The sequence below is a fragment of the Ipomoea nil genome, unplaced genomic scaffold (assembly GCF_001879475.1).
Source record: "Ipomoea nil cultivar Tokyo-kokei standard unplaced genomic scaffold, Asagao_1.1 scaffold0642, whole genome shotgun sequence".
Lineage (NCBI taxonomy): Eukaryota > Viridiplantae > Streptophyta > Magnoliopsida > Solanales > Convolvulaceae > Ipomoea > Ipomoea nil.
This window is the reverse complement of record NW_017617070.1, coordinates 4,717,536-4,737,054: the sequence shown is the minus strand read 5'-3', so window position 1 is coordinate 4,737,054 and position 19,519 is coordinate 4,717,536. Positions and strand designations below refer to the sequence as shown.

Below are 19,519 nucleotides of genomic sequence, written 5' to 3'. Positions count from 1 at the left end.
GTTTGTCTATGTGACAGTGGGACACAGCCCGAGTTTTTGTTGGCGGAGTATAATGGCGGCACATGGCCATGTTTGTGCTGGGGCACGTAGAAGAATTGGGAATGGTAGAACGACACAAATTTGGGGGCACCCTTGGTTGCAAGATAACCCCAGTCCTGTAACACCCCGTGTTACGACCCCTAAGATCAATTAAATCATTTAATCAATTACCCAAAAGAAAGAATTAAATCACAGTAATTAATTAGGAAGGCCCACCATAGTCCACGGGCCCTTACCCCTAAACCCAATTCTTAGTCCCAAAAGAAATAGAACTAGCAAGCACATAATATTAGTTCCTAACTAGGACACCTAAATATATAAATAGGAGACTTAAGAGGCACCTAGAAACCCCCACAAGAATAACGCCCCACCTCCCCGATCGAAGAGCTCCAAGAATCCCCCTAGAAGAAATCAAGAAAGCAAGAAAGCTTAAAGAAAGACCCTTCATAGCCAAGGAATTAATTAAGGCTAAGAGGTAACCCATGTCTCAACAAAACCTATTTTCATAGCTATGATTTCCCCCATAGGATTTCCCCGTATTATTGTGTATTGGTGACTTGTGATATTATTATTGATGATTGATGGGATAATTCCATGGGTGATCTTGATATTGGGAGATTCTTGATAATTATGGTGTTCTTGATAATTATGGTGTTCTTGATGATTATATATCGTTCTTGATTATTGTATGGCATTCTTAATGCTTATGTGTTATTTGTACCGAATCTTGTAATTAGAAGACGAACCGCATTCTTGTTGATATAAAAGTGATTAGAACCCTAGGTTGTATCGTATGATCTTATTCTTGGTTTATCGGGTGGGGAAATCGCATGTTTGGGTGTTGATTATATTTAGAAAAGCATGATAGGTTATGTGCCGTTCGTTTCTTGTATTTGATTCGTTAATTGTCTACGTGTTGCCGTTAGTTACAGTTATAAAGTGTCTAAGCATGGTTTCGGGTTCCACAATGGTTCCCGGGGCGAAAGTGTGTGATAAGAGTCAGTGGGGGGTAGTGGGGGGTAGGGGACCCGCCACCTACCCACGGCCGGAAAACACATCTCCGGCAGCGGGCGGCCGGCGGGCGGGCAGCTGCCCGCCGGCGACCCGCTGCCCGGAACAGTAATACCCGGCGGGCAGCCGGCGGGTGGCCCCCCACCCACCGGCTACCCGCTGGAAAATCATCCCCCTCGGGATCTCGGCTTCCCCGTTTGATGTTTCCCCGTCCCCCGTGGTGTCCCAACGGACTCCGTTAATCGTGCCTTTGTCTAGTTTGACATTTCGGGTACCGTTCGTAGGTTTATGAGTCTATTATATTGCATGCTAGTCTACTCCCGAAACAAGGAAGAACACGAAAGACACCTCCGCATAACCCTGCAAACCCTAAGAGAGCATCAACTATACGCCAAGTTCTCTAAATGTGAATTTTGGAAGGACAACGTGGCCTTCCTGGGTCACGTGATAACCAAGGAAGGGATTAAGGTGGACCCCGCCAAGATCCGTGCCGTTAAAGAATGGACCACACCAAGCTCACTCACCGAAGTCCGAAGCTTCCTAGGCTTGGCGGGCTACTACAGGAGATTTGTACCCGACTTCACCAGGATAGCCCAACCCCTCAACAAACTCATGAAAAAGGAAACCCCCTTCCAATGGGACAACGACTGCGTCTCGGCCTTTCAAGAATTGAAGGATAAGTTAACCACGGCACCCGTACTCGCCATCCCCTCCGGGGAGGAAGGATTCGAGGTCTTCAGTGACGCATCCAAGAAGGGGTTGGGGTGCGTGCTAATGCAAAAAGGCCGAGTAATAGCCTACGCATCCAGGCAGCTCAAAACCCATGAGGAAAACTACCCCACCCACGACCTCGAGCTAGCCGCCATCGTGTTCGCACTAAAAATTTGGAGGCATTACTTGTACGGGGTGCAATGCAAGATTTACACGGACCATAAGAGCCTAAAGTACATCTTCACCCAAAAAGACCTAAACATGAGACAACGGAGGTGGTTAGAACTCATAAAGGATTACGACCTGGACATCCAATACCACGAGGGAAAAGCTAACGTGGTGGCAGATGCACTAAGCAGGAAGACTAACCACTCCCTCAACACCACTTGGGTCCTACCGGACCAACTGTACAGGGATTTCCAAAGACTGAATTTGGAAATAATAAAACAAGGTCAAAACCACCCCGGCACCCACATATTCAACACATGAGTCGTGCCTACGTTCTTCGAAGAAATCAAAATAGGGCAACAGCAGGATCCGGAACTAGATAAATCCGCCTTGACCTAACCCAGGGGAAGGAAGGACCCTTCAAAATACACGAAGACGGCAGTCTCCGTTACCAAGGTAGGTGGTGCGTACCCTCGACGCACCCCCACTTGAAGCAACAAATCCTGGAGGAAGGACACAACACCCCATACTCGATTCACCCAGGGGGTGACAAACTATACCAAGATGTAAAAAGGTCGTTTTGGTGGCCCAACATGAAAAAGGAAATCGCGAATTTCGTGGCCAGGTGTCTGAATTGCCAAAGGGTGAAGGCCGAACGATGCAAGCCCAAGGGACTCGTACAACCCCTTGAGATACCACAAGGAAAGTGGGATTCCATATCCATGGATTTCGTCGGGAGACTACCCCCAACAAAGACCGGCAAGGATAAGATTTGGGTCATAGTGGACCGACTAACCAAAACAGCACGATTCATCGCCATGAAGGAAACGTGGACAATGACACAACTGGCCCAAGCTTACTTGAGCCGAGTAGTGAAGTATCACGGAGTCCCCCGTAACATCGTATCCGATAGGGACTCCAGGTTCCTCTCGCAATTCTGGAAATCACTGCAAATAGCCTTGGGTACACAACTAAAACTAAGCACTGCTTTCCACCCCACCACGGACGGCCAAACCGAGAGGACCATTCAGACCCTCGAAGACATGCTAAGAGCCTGCGTGTTGGACTTTCAAGGGACATGGGAGGAACACCTAGACCTCATTGAATTCTCGTACAACAACAGCTACCACGCGAGCATTCGCATGGCACCCTACGAAGCTCTATACGGACAAAAGTGCAGAACCCCCTTATGTTGGGAAAACATGGTCGACCCAATATCACTAGGGCCCCAACACCTACAGGACACAATCACCAAGGTCAAACACATCCGGGAAAGGATGAAAGCTGCCCAGGACCGCCAAAAGTCCTATGCCGACCTAAAGAGGAAACAAGCCGAGTTCAACACCGGGGACAAAGTCTGGTTAAGAATCTCGCCCACACGAGGGGTAATGAGATTCGGAAAGAAAGGAAAGCTCAGCCCTCGATTTATCGGCCCCTATGAGATCATAGAAAAAGTTGGGAACCTAGCCTATCGCCTCGCCCTACCCGTCGAACTAGAACGAGTACACAACGTATTCCACATATCCCAACTAAAGAAATACGTACACGACCCGAGTCACGTGCTTCAACCCGAGGTCGTGAACCTCAACGAGTCACTAGTATACGAAGAAAGACCCGTGAGGATCCTGGACACCAAGACAAGAAACACTCGTCGCCGAGCCATAGAAATGGTGAAAGTCCTCTGGACCAACCATGGGACCAAGGAAGCAACGTGGGAGCTCAAAGACACAATGAGGGAACGCTACCCCGAACTTTTCACACCAGGTAACTAAGAAAAAGTCACACGGCAAGGACCAAGCTTCGGGGACGAAGCTTCCCGATAAGGGGGGGAGAGTGTAACACCCCGTGTTACGACCCCTAAGATCAATTAAATCATTTAATCAATTACCCAAAAGAAAGAATTAAATCACAGTAATTAATTAGGAAGGCCCACCATAGTCCACGGGCCCTTACCCCTAAACCCAATTCTTAGTCCCAAAAGAAATAGAACTAGCAAGCCCATAATATTAGTTCCTAACTAGGACACCTAAATATATAAATAGGAGACTTAAGAGGCACCTAGAAACCCCCACAAGAATAACGCCCCACCTCCCCGATCGAAGAGCTCCAAGAATCCCCCTAGAAGAAATCAAGAAAGCAAGAAAGCTTAAAGAAAGACCCTTCATAGCCAAGGAATTAATTAAGGCTAAGAGGTAACCCATGTCTCAACAAAACCTATTTTCATAGCTATGATTTCCCCCATAGGATTTCCCCGTATTATTGTGTATTGGTGACTTGTGATATTATTATTGATGATTGATGGGATAATTCCATGGGTGATCTTGATATTGGGAGATTCTTGATAATTATGGTGTTCTTGATAATTATGGTGTTCTTGATGATTATATATCGTTCTTGATTATTGTATGGCATTCTTAATGCTTATGTGTTATTTGTACCGAATCTTGTAATTAGAAGACGAACCGCATTCTTGTTGATATAAAAGTGATTAGAACCCTAGGTTGTATCGTATGATCTTATTCTTGGTTTATCGGGTGGGGAAATCGCATGTTTGGGTGTTGATTATATTTAGAAAAGCATGATAGGTTATGTGCCGTTCGTTTCTTGTATTTGATTCGTTAATTGTCTACGTGTTGCCGTTAGTTACAGTTATAAAGTGTCTAAGCATGGTTTCGGGTTCCACAATGGTTCCCGGGGCGAAAGTGTGTGATAAGAGTCAGTGGGGGGTAGTGGGGGGTAGGGGACCCGCCACCTACCCACGGCCGGAAAACACATCTCCGGCAGCGGGCGGCCGGCGGGCGGGCAGCTGCCCGCCGGCGACCCGCTGCCCGGAACAGTAATACCCGGCGGGCAGCCGGCGGGTGGCCCCCCACCCACCGGCTACCCGTTGGAAAATCATCCCCCTCAGGATCTCGGCTTCCCCGTTTGATGTTTCCCCGTCCCCCGTGGTGTCCCAACGGACTCCGTTAATCGTGCCTTTGTCTAGTTTGATATTTCGGGTACCGTTCGTAGGTTTATGAGTCTATTATATTGCATGCTAGTTGAATTGGTATCCCGTTGACCTAGGTAGAAGCAGTATGAACCCCCTAGGACTATTCTTAGTATGTGATGGATCACGCATAGGTTTTGTTATACGTTTTCTCCCCCTTCCCAATGTGTCAATATGGGTTGCATGTACTTGCTATGTGTTATGTGTGCATGTAACCCCGAGTTGGTTAAGATCAATCGGGCTATACGGGCAGTCGGGTGGGCTGAGAACCATACCGGCTGTTAACCAGGCTGGTAGAGACCGGTCAGGTATATAAATATTATATAGGACTAAGTTCCACTATACGAGCAGTCGGGTGGGCTGAGAACCATACCGGCTGTTAACCAGGCTGGTAGAGACCGGTCAGGTATATAAATATTATATAGGACAAAGGTCCACTATACGGGCAGTTGAATGGGCTGAGAACCATCTCAACTGTTAACCAGGCTGGTAAAGACCGGTCAGGTATATAAATATTATGTAGGACAAAGGTCCATCAGTTGGTTGCGATCGGCTCCTCCGTAATGTGAGACGGGGCAGGGTGCTGCGGGGCCGTGTCAGAGCTATATGCGCTGACCCTCATGTATGGGCATGCGATTGGTCCTGTGGCGCCAACAAAGTGTGCTATTTGATGAGATATGGATGAGTTGTGTTTATGAGTATATTGTGGGATTTGACTATGGGATTTATGCTAGGGATTGTGTATGTTGGGTTATGATTATTATCCGTGATCAGCTTTATCTGTCTTGCCTGTTGTGGATTGTATACGCTTGATTATAACTGTTGCTTGTGTCTAGCCTTATCTGTCGAGTCATTCCCGGTTTTAAAAGCTAGAGTCTCGTAGGATATATCTTCATGCTTCAAAATGGTTTTCGTATATCTATATATATCTCTATATGTATTGTATTTCAACGCGTTGGAGTGGGTTACCAGCATCTCTCGCTAAACAGATATATTTGGCTTTCAGGCACAGAAGCATAAGTCACTGGAGCGCGCTAGAACTTGGAGCGTAGAAGTAGATAGTTTCCCTTCCGGCCTGCGTGCCATGTTTATGCATTTACATTGCTAAGGATTTTAGATAGTTAGCCTGTGCACCTGAGTTCTCTAGCTCAGGTGTGGCATAGCATCCCGCACTCTTGTATTATGTTTTGGGTTTTTAATGAGATTTCACCTAATATTTTATAAGATTTAAATATCTTAAAAATCTGGGATGTTACAGTTGGTATCAGAGCCTAAGTTTGACCCCAGGATAAGACTCTTAAGACCGGACTTTAGGACATTAGGCTTGAACTCTAGGTATTAAGAAACATAGGATTCAGGAATCTTAGGACGCTCGGTGAGATTGTGAAACCTACACATAACCCCCCTCCTCACTTTATCCCTCTCTAACTTAAAGGAACTCTCCCCTTCACTTATTGCATCACGGTAAGAACACAAAATAACATCGACCTATGAACTCCAGGATGGCACCGAGAAGAAGACAGGTAGGAACGCCAAAACTCCCCACGGAGGAATTCCTGACTCAGAATCTGCAACACCTGGCCCAAATTGCCCAGGCACTAAGTACTACCGTACCCCAGCCTTTACTGAACGAGAACTTGGAAATCCACCACCAAGTCTCGTCACACCAACCACCCACCCTCTCAGGAAACGAAGACCCCACGACCCTCGAGGAGTGGATCGGGACTTTCGACAAGATATTCAGGGAAACTAAATGCCCCGAGGGCCACCAAGTAAGAATGGCCTCCTTCTACTTCAGACACGAGGCCGAAACCTGGTGGGCTCACGAAGGACCCACCCTTGAACAAGACCCCGGATTCAGCTGGGAAACCCTAAAAACGCGGCTACGAGAACAATTCTATCCCAGCCACCTAAGAGCCACCATATATGAAGAATTCCTCCACCTAAAACAAGGCGCAACCTCGGTCACGGAATACTACCAACAATTCCACCGACTGGCTCACCTCGTCCCCGAGCTAGTACCCACCGAGAGGGTCAAGACCGAAAGGTTCATAACGGGCCTTGACCCCGAATATCAAAAAGCCTTAGCCACACAAAGGCCAGGAACCCTCAGGGAAGCCTATGCCAAGGCATCCCAGCTACAACAAGTGCCAAACCAACCCCGGGAAACACGCCTGGGAAACAAAAGGAAATCAGAAGGAAATCACATGAACCCCACCCGCAGCCTTAAAAGCCCCAGGGCCGCCTCACCCCACTTAGTCACAACGCCAACCGCTCAAGGAAGAATCCTCACTCTAAGCAAAGCCAAAATTGGGGATAGCAACATAGTCTCCGGAACCTTCCTAGTACACGCCACCCCCGCCACAGTGTTATTTGACTCAGGGGCTACCAACTCATTTATAGCAACCGAGTTTGCCACTCGGCTCGACCTCAACACCAGCACCAAGGTCCGACTCCAGGTCAAAGTGGCCTCCGGCGAAATCCTAGAATGCGACCGCATGTACAAGGATATAATGATCACCATACAAGGGATGGAATTTCCCAGCAACTTAATCCGATTCAAACTGGATGGGGTACAAGTAATTTTGGGCATGGATTGGCTAGGAAAATACCAAGCACAAATCCTATGCGGAGAACAAAAAGTGGTCCTACGAGGACCAAACGGTAAGAGGGTATCTTACCATGGAACCCACCAGGAAGCCGGGATCAAAGTGGTGAACATGATGAAAATGAAGAGATACCTAAACAAGGGAGGCGAGGCCTTCCTATGTTCGGTCGAGGACCTCAGCACCAAAACCCCCGAACCACAAGCCATCCCAGTGGTAAGCGAATTCACCGACGTCTTCCCGGACGAAATCCCCGGGGCACCCCCAGTCAGAGAAGTCGAGTTCACCATAGATCTCGTACCGGGCGCTGCCCCAATTTCTAAACCTCCCTACCGATTAGCACCAAAAGAAATGAAGGAACTAAAAACGCAACTGCAAGAATTGCTAGACAAGGACTACATCCGTCCTAGCACCTCCCCATGGGGAGCGCCAGTGTTGTTTGTTAAAAAGAAGGATGGGAGCATGCGCCTATGCATCGACTACAGGGAACTTAACCAAGTCACGATAAAGAATAAGTACCCCCTTCCCCGAATTGACGACTTGTTCGACCAACTTAAAGGGGCAGGGGTATTCTCAAAAAAATTGATCTAAGATCCGGGTATCACCAAATACAGGTGGCCAAACCGGACATTCAGAAAACAGCCTTTCGGACACGTTACGGTCACTATGAATTCACTGTAATGCCCTTCGGGCTCACCAACGCGCCTGCCATATTCATGGACCTCATGAACCGAGTGTTCCGACCCCACTTGGATGACTTCGTCATTGTATTCATTGATGACATCCTAGTCTACTCCCGAAACAAGGAAGAACACGAAAGACACCTCCGCATAACCCTGCAAACCCTAAGAGAGCATCAACTATACGCCAAGTTCTCTAAATGTGAATTTTGGAAGGACAACGTGGCCTTCCTGGGTCACGTGATAACCAAGGAAGGGATTAAGGTGGACCCCGCCAAGATCCGTGCCGTTAAAGAATGGACCACACCAAGCTCACTCACCGAAGTCCGAAGCTTCCTAGGCTTGGCGGGCTACTACAGGAGATTTGTACCCGACTTCACCAGGATAGCCCAACCCCTCAACAAACTCATGAAAAAGGAAACCCCCTTCCAATGGGACAACGACTGCGTCTCGGCCTTTCAAGAATTGAAGGATAAGTTAACCACGGCACCCGTACTCGCCATCCCCTCCGGGGAGGAAGGATTCGAGGTCTTCAGTGACGCATCCAAGAAGGGGTTGGGGTGCGTGCTAATGCAAAAAGGCCGAGTAATAGCCTACGCATCCAGGCAGCTCAAAACCCATGAGGAAAACTACCCCACCCACGACCTCGAGCTAGCCGCCATCGTGTTCGCACTAAAAATTTGGAGGCATTACTTGTACGGGGTGCAATGCAAGATTTACACGGACCATAAGAGCCTAAAGTACATCTTCACCCAAAAAGACCTAAACATGAGACAACGGAGGTGGTTAGAACTCATAAAGGATTACGACCTGGACATCCAATACCACGAGGGAAAAGCTAACGTGGTGGCAGATGCACTAAGCAGGAAGACTAACCACTCCCTCAACACCACTTGGGTCCTACCGGACCAACTGTACAGGGATTTCCAAAGACTGAATTTGGAAATAATAAAACAAGGTCAAAACCACCCCGGCACCCACATATTCAACACATGAGTCGTGCCTACGCTCTTCGAAGAAATCAAAATAGGGCAACAGCAGGATCCGGAACTAGATAAATCCGCCTTGACCTAACCCAGGGGAAGGAAGGACCCTTCAAAATACACGAAGACGGCAGTCTCCGTTACCAAGGTAGGTGGTGCGTACCCTCGACGCACCCCCACTTGAAGCAACAAATCCTGGAGGAAGGACACAACACCCCATACTCGATTCACCCAGGGGGTGACAAACTATACCAAGATGTAAAAAGGTCGTTTTGGTGGCCCAACATGAAAAAGGAAATCGCGAATTTCGTGGCCAGGTGTCTGAATTGCCAAAGGGTGAAGGCCGAACGATGCAAGCCCAAGGGACTCGTACAACCCCTTGAGATACCACAAGGAAAGTGGGATTCCATATCCATGGATTTCGTCGGGGGACTACCCCCAACAAAGACCGGCAAGGATAAGATTTGGGTCATAGTGGACCGACTAACCAAAACAGCACGATTCATCGCCATGAAGGAAACGTGGACAATGACACAACTGGCCCAAGCTTACTTGAGCCGAGTAGTGAAGTATCACGGAGTCCCCCGTAACATCGTATCCGATAGGGACTCCAGGTTCCTCTCGCAATTCTGGAAATCACTGCAAATAGCCTTGGGTACACAACTAAAACTAAGCACTGCTTTCCACCCCACCACGGACGGCCAAACCGAGAGGACCATTCAGACCCTCGAAGACATGCTAAGAGCCTGCGTGTTGGACTTTCAAGGGACATGGGAGGAACACCTAGACCTCATTGAATTCTCGTACAACAACAGCTACCACGCGAGCATTCGCATGGCACCCTACGAAGCTCTATACGGACAAAAGTGCAGAACCCCCTTATGTTGGGAAAACATGGTCGACCCAATATCACTAGGGCCCCAACACCTACAGGACACAATCACCAAGGTCAAACACATCCGGGAAAGGATGAAAGCTGCCCAGGACCGCCAAAAGTCCTATGCCGACCTAAAGAGGAAACAAGCCGAGTTCAACACCGGGGACAAAGTCTGGTTAAGAATCTCGCCCACACGAGGGGTAATGAGATTCGGAAAGAAAGGAAAGCTCAGCCCTCGATTTATCGGCCCCTATGAGATCATAGAAAAAGTTGGGAACCTAGCCTATCGCCTCGCCCTACCCGTCGAACTAGAACGAGTACACAACGTATTCCACATATCCCAACTAAAGAAATACGTACACGACCCGAGTCACGTGCTTCAACCCGAGGTCGTGAACCTCAACGAGTCACTAGTATACGAAGAAAGACCCGTGAGGATCCTGGACACCAAGACAAGAAACACTCGTCACCGAGCCATAGAAATGGTGAAAGTCCTCTGGACCAACCATGGGACCAAGGAAGCAACGTGGGAGCTCAAAGACACAATGAGGGAACGCTACCCCGAACTTTTCACACCAGGTAACTAAGAAAAAGTCACACGGCAAGGACCAAGCTTCGGGGACGAAGCTTCCCGATAAGGGGGGGAGAGTGTAACACCCCGTGTTACGACCCCTAAGATCAATTAAATCATTTAATCAATTACCCAAAAGAAAGAATTAAATCACAGTAATTAATTAGGAAGGCCCACCATAGTCCACGGGCCCTTACCCCTAAACCCAATTCTTAGTCCCAAAAGAAATAGAACTAGCAAGCCCATAATATTAGTTCCTAACTAGGACACCTAAATATATAAATAGGAGACTTAAGAGGCACCTAGAAACCCCCACAAGAATAACGCCCCACCTCCCCGATCGAAGAGCTCCAAGAATCCCCCTAGAAGAAATCAAGAAAGCAAGAAAGCTTAAAGAAAGACCCTTCATAGCCAAGGAATTAATTAAGGCTAAGAGGTAACCCATGTCTCAACAAAACCTATTTTCATAGCTATGATTTCCCCCATAGGATTTCCCCGTATTATTGTGTATTGGTGACTTGTGATATTATTATTGATGATTGATGGGATAATTCCATGGGTGATCTTGATATTGGGAGATTCTTGATAATTATGGTGTTCTTGATAATTATGGTGTTCTTGATGATTATGTGGAGTTCTTGATGATTATATATCGTTCTTGATTATTGTATGGTATTCTTAATGCTTATGTGTTATTTGTACCGAATCTTGTAATTAGAAGACGAACCGCATTCTTGTTGATATAAAAGTGATTAGAACCCTAGGTTGTATCGTATGATCTTATTCTTGGTTTATCGGGTGGGGAAATCGCATGTTTGGGTGTTGATTATATTTAGAAAAGCATGATAGGTTATGTGCCGTTCGTTTCTTGTATTTGATTCGTTAATTGTCTACGTGTTGCCGTTAGTTACAGTTATAAAGTGTCTAAGCATGGTTTCGGGTTCCACAATGGTTCCCGGGGCGAAAGTGTGTGATAAGAGTCAGTGGGGGGTAGTGGGGGGTAGGGGACCCGCCACCTACCCACGGCCGGAAAACACATCTCCGGCAGCGGGCGGCCGGCGGGCGGGCAGCTGCCCGCCGGCGACCCGCTGCCCGGAACAGTAATACCCGGCGGGCAGCCGGCGGGTGGCCCCCCACCCACCGGCTACCCGTTGGAAAATCATCCCCCTCAGGATCTCGGCTTCCCCGTTTGATGTTTCCCCGTCCCCCGTGGTGTCCCAACGGACTCCGTTAATCGTGCCTTTGTCTAGTTTGATATTTCGGGTACCGTTCGTAGGTTTATGAGTCTATTATATTGCATGCTAGTTGAATTGGTATCCCGTTGACCTAGGTAGAAGCAGTATGAACCCCCTAGGACTATTCTTAGTATGTGATGGATCACGCATAGGTTTTGTTATACGTTTTCTCCCCCTTCCCAATGTGTCAATATGGGTTGCATGTACTTGCTATGTGTTATGTGTGCATGTAACCCCGAGTTGGTTAAGATCAATCGGGCTATACGGGCAGTCGGGTGGGCTGAGAACCATACCGGCTGTTAACCAGGCTGGTAGAGACCGGTCAGGTATATAAATATTATATAGGACTAAGTTCCACTATACGGGCAGTCGGGTGGGCTGAGAACCATACCGGCTGTTAACCAGGCTGGTAGAGACCGGTCAGGTATATAAATATTATATAGGACAAAGGTCCACTATACGGGCAGTTGAATGGGCTGAGAACCATCTCAACTGTTAACCAGGCTGGTAAAGACCGGTCAGGTATATAAATATTATGTAGGACAAAGGTCCATCAGCCGGTTGCGATCGGCTCCTCCGTAATGTGAGACGGGGCAGGGTGCTGCGGGGCCGTGTCAGAGCTATATGCGCTGACCCTCATGTATGGGCATGCGATTGGTCCTGTGGCGCCAACAAAGTGTGCTATTTGATGAGATATGGATGAGTTGTGTTTATGAGTATATTGTGGGATTTGATTATGGGATTTATGCTAGGGATTGTGTATGTTGGGTTATGATTATTATCCGTGATCAGCTTTATCTGTCTTGCCTGTTGTGGATTGTATACGCTTGATTATAACTGTTGCTTGTGTCTAGCCTTATCTGTCGAGTCATTCCCGGTTTTAAAAGCTAGAGTCTCGTAGGATATATCTTCATGCTTCAAAATGGTTTTCGTATATCTATATATATCTCTATATGTATTGTATTTCAACTCGTTGGAGTGGGTTACCAGCATCTCTCGCTAAACAGATATATTTGGCTTTCAGGCACAGAAGCATAAGTCACTGGAGCGCGCTAGAACTTGGAGCGTAGAAGTAGATAGTTTCCCTTCCGGCCTGCGTGCCATGTTTATGCATTTACATTGCTAAGGATTTTAGATAGTTAGCCTGTGCACCTGAGTTCTCTAGCTCAGGTGTGGCATAGCACCCCGCACTCTTGTATTATGTTTTGGGTTTTTAATGAGATTTCACCTTTATTTTATAAGTTTTAAATATCTTAAAAATCTGGGGTGTTACAAGTCCTCTCGTCCAAACAATTATGCCTGAGGAGTTGAGGGAAGCAGTAGTGGCAAGACTAATTTATCAGCAAACAAATATGTGGGATCACGATATTCTAGCTGACATGTTTAGTCCTGAAGACGTGGAGCGTATTTATGAAATACCAAACAATCCTAATTATGAGGATTCATGGTATTGGCTCAGTGACCCCTGAGGGCTATATACGGTTAAAGATGCCTATAGAAGAATTATGGGTGAGTTCCAGCATAACCCGGCGAATTTTGATAAATGGGTTATATGCTGGAAATTGAAGGTACCTCACAAGTGGAAAACTTTTTTGTGGAGGGCCGTGTGTGATATACTCCCCACCACCACCAATTTGCTTATGAAGAGAGTTGATGTGGATCCAACATGCACAATGTGTGGTCTCACACATGAGAATGTTATGCACTCATTAGTTTTGTATTATTACTCTAGATTTGTGTGGAGTAATTCGGGCATGCTTATTACAAACATTGTAACTAACTCGTTTACATCATGGCTTATGGGTGCGATGGTAATGTTGACAGACATCCAATGCCGACATCTGGTCGCGGTGCTCTATTATTTGTGGAACGCCAGGAACGAGGTTGTATGCGAAGGAGCATTAAAGCGGCCTGGCCAGGTTTGGATGAGTGCGACAGCGGCGGAACAAGCCTACACCACCGTCCACGCCCGAGCGCCTCAGACCACGCCGGCAGTAACGGTTCACGAGACAACAGCTGTCCGGCCCAGATGCTATGTGGATGCAGGCTACAAGCCGACCATCGGGGAGGCAACATACGAGGCGGTATTGCTCGGACACGATGGCACGTTCAAGGCTGCGACGAACGGCATGCTCCCAGGCTGTTTTTCACCACTTATGTTGGCTTGCAAAGAATTCTTATACTGGCTTAAGAATTGAAACGAGGATGACGTAGATCTCCTAACGGATTGCCTCGTGCTAAAGAATGCAATACACTCCGAAGCTACACCGATTTTATCCTACGTTGGGGTTGTTGTGGACCAATGTAGGGTAACTATGTCTTTATTTGCTTATTGCTCTTTGAGTTTTGTTACTAGGACGTTAAATTTACATGCTCATACATTAGCTTTGTTAGCTTACGATCAGGAACAATCTATGTTTTGGGACTCGATCCCTTCTGACTCTATTGCTTCATTCATAAGTTAATAAATCGCTTGCGGTTTGCTTTCAAAAAAAAAAAAAAAAATTGATCAAAAATACATTATAATACTATTATAGTTATACTCTATCCTAATGTGATGTGGCAGCAATGTTATACTATATGTATTTATGCCATTTACCCACAAGCAGTTCATTTGATTTATGGGTAATAGATTGTGGACAAAGATATAAGATTCAGTCTTGATCCTCTTACCTATCTGATTTAAAATAGTTCAAATTTAACAATTATTTTATTTTATTTTACCGTTTAAAATCATAATTGACGGTTTCGATTTTGAACCCTAATCGCTAATCGGAACCGTCCTTACGGTTTATGTTCGGTTGCTATAGTACCAAATCATTGTCTTCCCTACAAATAATCACTAATTTGTTAAAAACAAAAAAAAATTTTAAAAAAAAACTTATTTTTAAAGGTAAAAATATTACTTTTTAATCTTTACATTTAGGGGGAAAAGAAGCACGAAATAAAGAGAAATTGAAACAAATGACGCCACTTGACATCACTGAACCTACTCACATTTCGAGCGTCGATAAATTAGGAGAATTAATTATCTGGATTTGTGCTTCAAATTTAAATTTTATGCAAACGGGAGAATAACACCATTTAGCAAAGGACACCTTACTCGGCCGGCCTGTATGTAATCTATTTATCAAAACTCAAAAATCTCAGACTAAAAATGTTTTAATACTGTTTGGGAGAAAAATGAGCTGACATGCATGCAAAGGTCAGTTATATGATTCTATGTTAGGTCAAATTACTTTGTCTTGTAGTTTTTGTTTGGGTTTAATTGAAGTTTGAAAATGCAAACTCAAAAATGTTGTGTGCTGTTGGAAGTTTTTCCTTGTTTAAGATGCCAAGGAATAGAGACATTAGCATATTGACATTTCGTGAGTGGAGCATTCTCCCCCGCAACTTATGTTCTCTGCCGTGTGTGTAGTGTATCTAGGTTAGATTTGTAGTGTTCCAAGACTATGTGCTCCAAAATTTTAGATTATATCTACTAATATAAATATAAAATAAGAGGTAATGTTGATAAGGTTATAATGGGAATAAAAATTATACGTGTATAATAATATAAAAGTGATTAATTTTTTTTAATCTTCATCAAAACTATGAATATCATACTATAATTATTATAAGAATGCACTATATTCTCTTAAATCAAATCTTATTTGTTGTAATACAAATTTTAATTATTTGTTTAAGAATATCTCATGTTAGTCCTAGTATTATTGTGGCATAATTATTTTTAATACTCGGTCAACAAACATGTTTAAAAGGCGTTAAATATATGGACATTTCAGTATATTCAGTTTTAAGTATTAATTATTTTTTGTCCTAAAATTATATGTGTCATTCCACTATTGTGGAGACTTAGGTTGTGGAGGTGCTACTGTGGAAGCAAGGATTGCAATTGAAGAAGACGAGATTCTATTTGTGAATTATGATTTTTTTTTAAATAAAATAAATATATAGTGGGTCAACCCATTTTATATAAAATGTTTGTTAGGTAAATGTAATAGAAAAATGTAAACTCCATCATTACTTATGGTGCATTTGGAAATCCAGAAAATGTCATTTTCAGGATCTTCGATCCCGTGTTTGGCTAGAAGGGGGGAAATGAAAGCCAATGAAAAATAGATGAGATTTTTTGAAAAATGACGTTTTTTTTGGAAGTTATTTTTCGTTTGCAGCAGTGGAGCAATTAATCACCCGCCACCACCACCACCGCCAAACCACTACCCAGCACCCACCAGCACCCACTACCCACCACGATCATTGTATATTTTAAATATTTAAAATTTAAAATAATTATGCTCATTTTTCAAAAAAATGAACCAAACACACCAAACAATTTTTCAAAAATTATTTTTTAAAAGTCATTTTCTTACTTTTCATACACATCATTATTCTAATTAGCTTAACCGGCCAGTATATAAATAGTAGTACTGCGGCTCTGCGAGTGCCGACCCTGCATGTAATCTTCAAAAACTTGGCTATATGGAAAGGCTGTTCATACACAAAGTCTCTCGTTTCCTCCTCCCTTCCTCCTCCTGTTCATGTCACGCCAAAAATATCTCAGATGTAGTAGAGAACTCCATGACTACTACCTCCCGAAACCTCCATGAAACTGCACCTCCCAAAAATCCCAATAAGCATAAGAAAGCTGCTGCTTTCTTATTAGGGCTTTCTCCGGCTGCTATTAATGAAGGAAGAAGATGTCCGCCTGTGACACCTATCTCAGTCGTTGATTCGCATTTAGAGGTCTCCAATAATAGCTCTAATGGCGGATGGTTTAGCAGCGAGGAGGTGGAACAAGAACAAGAAGAAGAAGGCGAAACCGACGACGACACGTTTTTTAGCTTATCTTCTACTTCTTCCCGGTCTTTTACCCACCCTAAAACACCCAGAAGAAGCGAGAGTGATCTACAAGTGGAGTTTGATTATTATTACAGCAGCAACTTGTGGAGCGATCGCCGGAGGAAAACCTCCAAGGCTGGCCGGAAAAAAAGGACGAGCCGGCAAAGGAAAGGGAAGACAACGATGATGAGCTCGGAAATGGGATATTATGATGCGATAGAGAAGAGTACAAATGATCCTTACAATGACTTCAGGACATCAATGGTGGAGATGATTGTGGCGAAGCAAATCTTTGGAGCAGAGGATCTGCAAAGGCTGTTGCACTGCTTTCTTTCTTTCAACTCATCCTACTTCCACCGTATCATTGTTGAGGTTTTCTCAGAGATAATTGAAACCTTGTTTAGTCAATGATATATATATATATATATATATATATATATATATATATATATATATGAAAGGTCCTTTGACGGTTCTATGGATCTTTATCCAGGGGTAAAAGTGTAAAATCAATATAAATGTAATACTTATTATAAAAAATGTAATACTAATTAAGAATAAAATGTTTGTTACTTTTTTTTTTTAAAGTCAACCTGGCGGTTGTATTTATAGATAAGCTGAAATAGAGTTCGGTGGGACATTGTCCCAGCACATAGCCATAGCGAAATCAAAAGCTGTAGTAACTAGGGAATTAGCTAATAAGTTCTGTAATCTAGGAATAAAAATAACTGAGCAGAAAGTAAAAGTAGATATGTAGGTTCTGCAACTATCAATAGCATAAGCTAGATATGAATGTGATGTGGTAGGTGGTCAGATAACTCTGTAGCAAATGGCAGTCCGTATGAATTTGTATAACCTGTTCATCCCGCCTTCTAAGCAAGGATAAGGCTTCCTTGCATGCAAATGCCTCGGCCATGAGTGGGGAGAAGCAACCTATCAGGGGGGCACTGAAAGCCGACACATACCGGTCCTCGGCATCGAGAAGAACTGCACCAACTGTTACCACATTTGTTCCGTGATGGTAGCCTGCATCTATGTAACATTTCTTTGGCCTTGTCATCGTGCCATGTGGGAGAGCAGGATGGCTGTGTGGTGGAGAGAGTGGACGCCCGGCTTCCTGCATGACAGTAGCTTCGGTCGGCAGAATGATTCCGGCAGTAAGGGCATATGCGGCAACTTCGGAGGACGGAGCAGCCTGCCATGATGGGGTACGGTGATGGACAGCTTCCCAAGCCTTCACAGTAGCAGTTGCAATCACAAGTAATTTCGTTGGTCTTGGCAGACAGGCATCCCAGACCGCTCCGTTTCGGGCTCTCCATAGATGATATAATATTGCAGTTGCATAAACAATTCCATTAAAGTCTAGAACATTTAAGATTGCACTAAACCATTCATGAAAAACATTTGTGATAATATTGGGGAGTGGAAGGTTGGATTGAGTCCATATGGAGTTTGCATAGTCACACAAAAGTAATGCATGCATGGTATCTTCATTCATCATCCCACACATGGCACACATCGGATTAACATCCACTCTCTTTATAAGCAAATTGTTGGTAGTAGGCAAGATATCACAAATAGCTCTCCATACGAATGTCTTCCATTTGGGTGCCAGCCAATCATCAAACACTCCATTAGAATTATTCACATAATTACCAACTATACGTCTGTACCCACTCTTGACCGAATAACATCCATTAGGATCTTCATACCAATACCATATATCATCATACTCAGTGGCAACTGGTATCCTTTGGATTCTAGGTATATCACTTGGTTGAAAAATATCAGCTAGTATATGCGGATCCCAAGCACCCGTAACCTGGTCCATTAATCCCACCACTTTGGCTCCAGATAGATGTTGTGGCATTTCCGTGTGAACCATAGGATCCAGCTCATCTTGCAGCCAGTGATGGTCCCATATTAAGGTAGATTTCCCGTCCCCAATTGGTTTCCTTATACCACCGCATATTAAATCTTTAGCCGCCATAATACTACGCCAGCAAAAGCTTGGATTATTTCCTATATTTGCCTCCAAGAAAGTACCTTTAAGATAATATATGGCCTTATAAACCCTAGCTACCAATGAGTCAGTGTTAGTGAGTATCTCCATGCCTGCTTTCCTAACATTGCCAAATTGAAAGCTCTTAAATCTTTGAATCCCAGGCCACCATGCTTTTTTGGGATACATAACTTATCCCAAGCTTTCCAGTGAATGCCCCGGTCAGTACCTGATCCCCACCAGTATCGGTTTATAACTCGCTCAATAGCTGTACAAACAGATATGGGTAGCAAAAAAACACTCATTGAAAAGGTCGGCATTGCTTGAGCCACACTTTTCAACAAAATTTCTTTACCAGCTTGTGATAATAATCTCTTGTTCTAAGAACCAATCCTCTGTTTGATCTTATCCTCAATATATGCAAATGCAGCTTTCTTATTTCTTCCCACAGAGGAGGGCAGACCTAGGTATTTCCCAAAATTGGGAGCCTGGGTAACTCCTAGGATTTGTGCCACCATATCCTTATCATACTGCCTTGTATTCCTACTGTAGCATATACTGGATTTATGATAATTAACTTTCTGACCAGATAAACTCTCATATAGTAACAAACAATTCTTTATCTCAGATGTTTCCTGCATATTTGCTTTGAAAAACAGTAGGCTATCATCTGCAAAAAATAAATGAGAGATAGGAGGTGCCCCTCTAGCAACCCTGCAACCATGTATTAATCCCCTATCCTGCGCCCGTTGTAATAAAACTGAAAGTCCTTCTGCACAGATAATGAACAGATAAGGGGATAACG

The 19,519-nt window shown here is 44.6% G+C and overlaps 1 protein-coding gene across 1 annotated transcript; it reads left to right on the top strand.

Annotated features, from left to right (window-relative positions):
- Positions 1 to 16,352: 16,352 nt before the first annotated feature.
- LOC109174464 (transcription repressor OFP8-like) lies at positions 16,353 to 17,123 on the top strand. Its single transcript, XM_019323701.1, has one exon. It carries the CDS (start codon positions 16,353 to 16,355, stop codon positions 17,121 to 17,123), a length of 771 nt encoding a protein of 256 aa, XP_019179246.1.
- Positions 17,124 to 19,519: the final 2,396 nt, after the last annotated feature.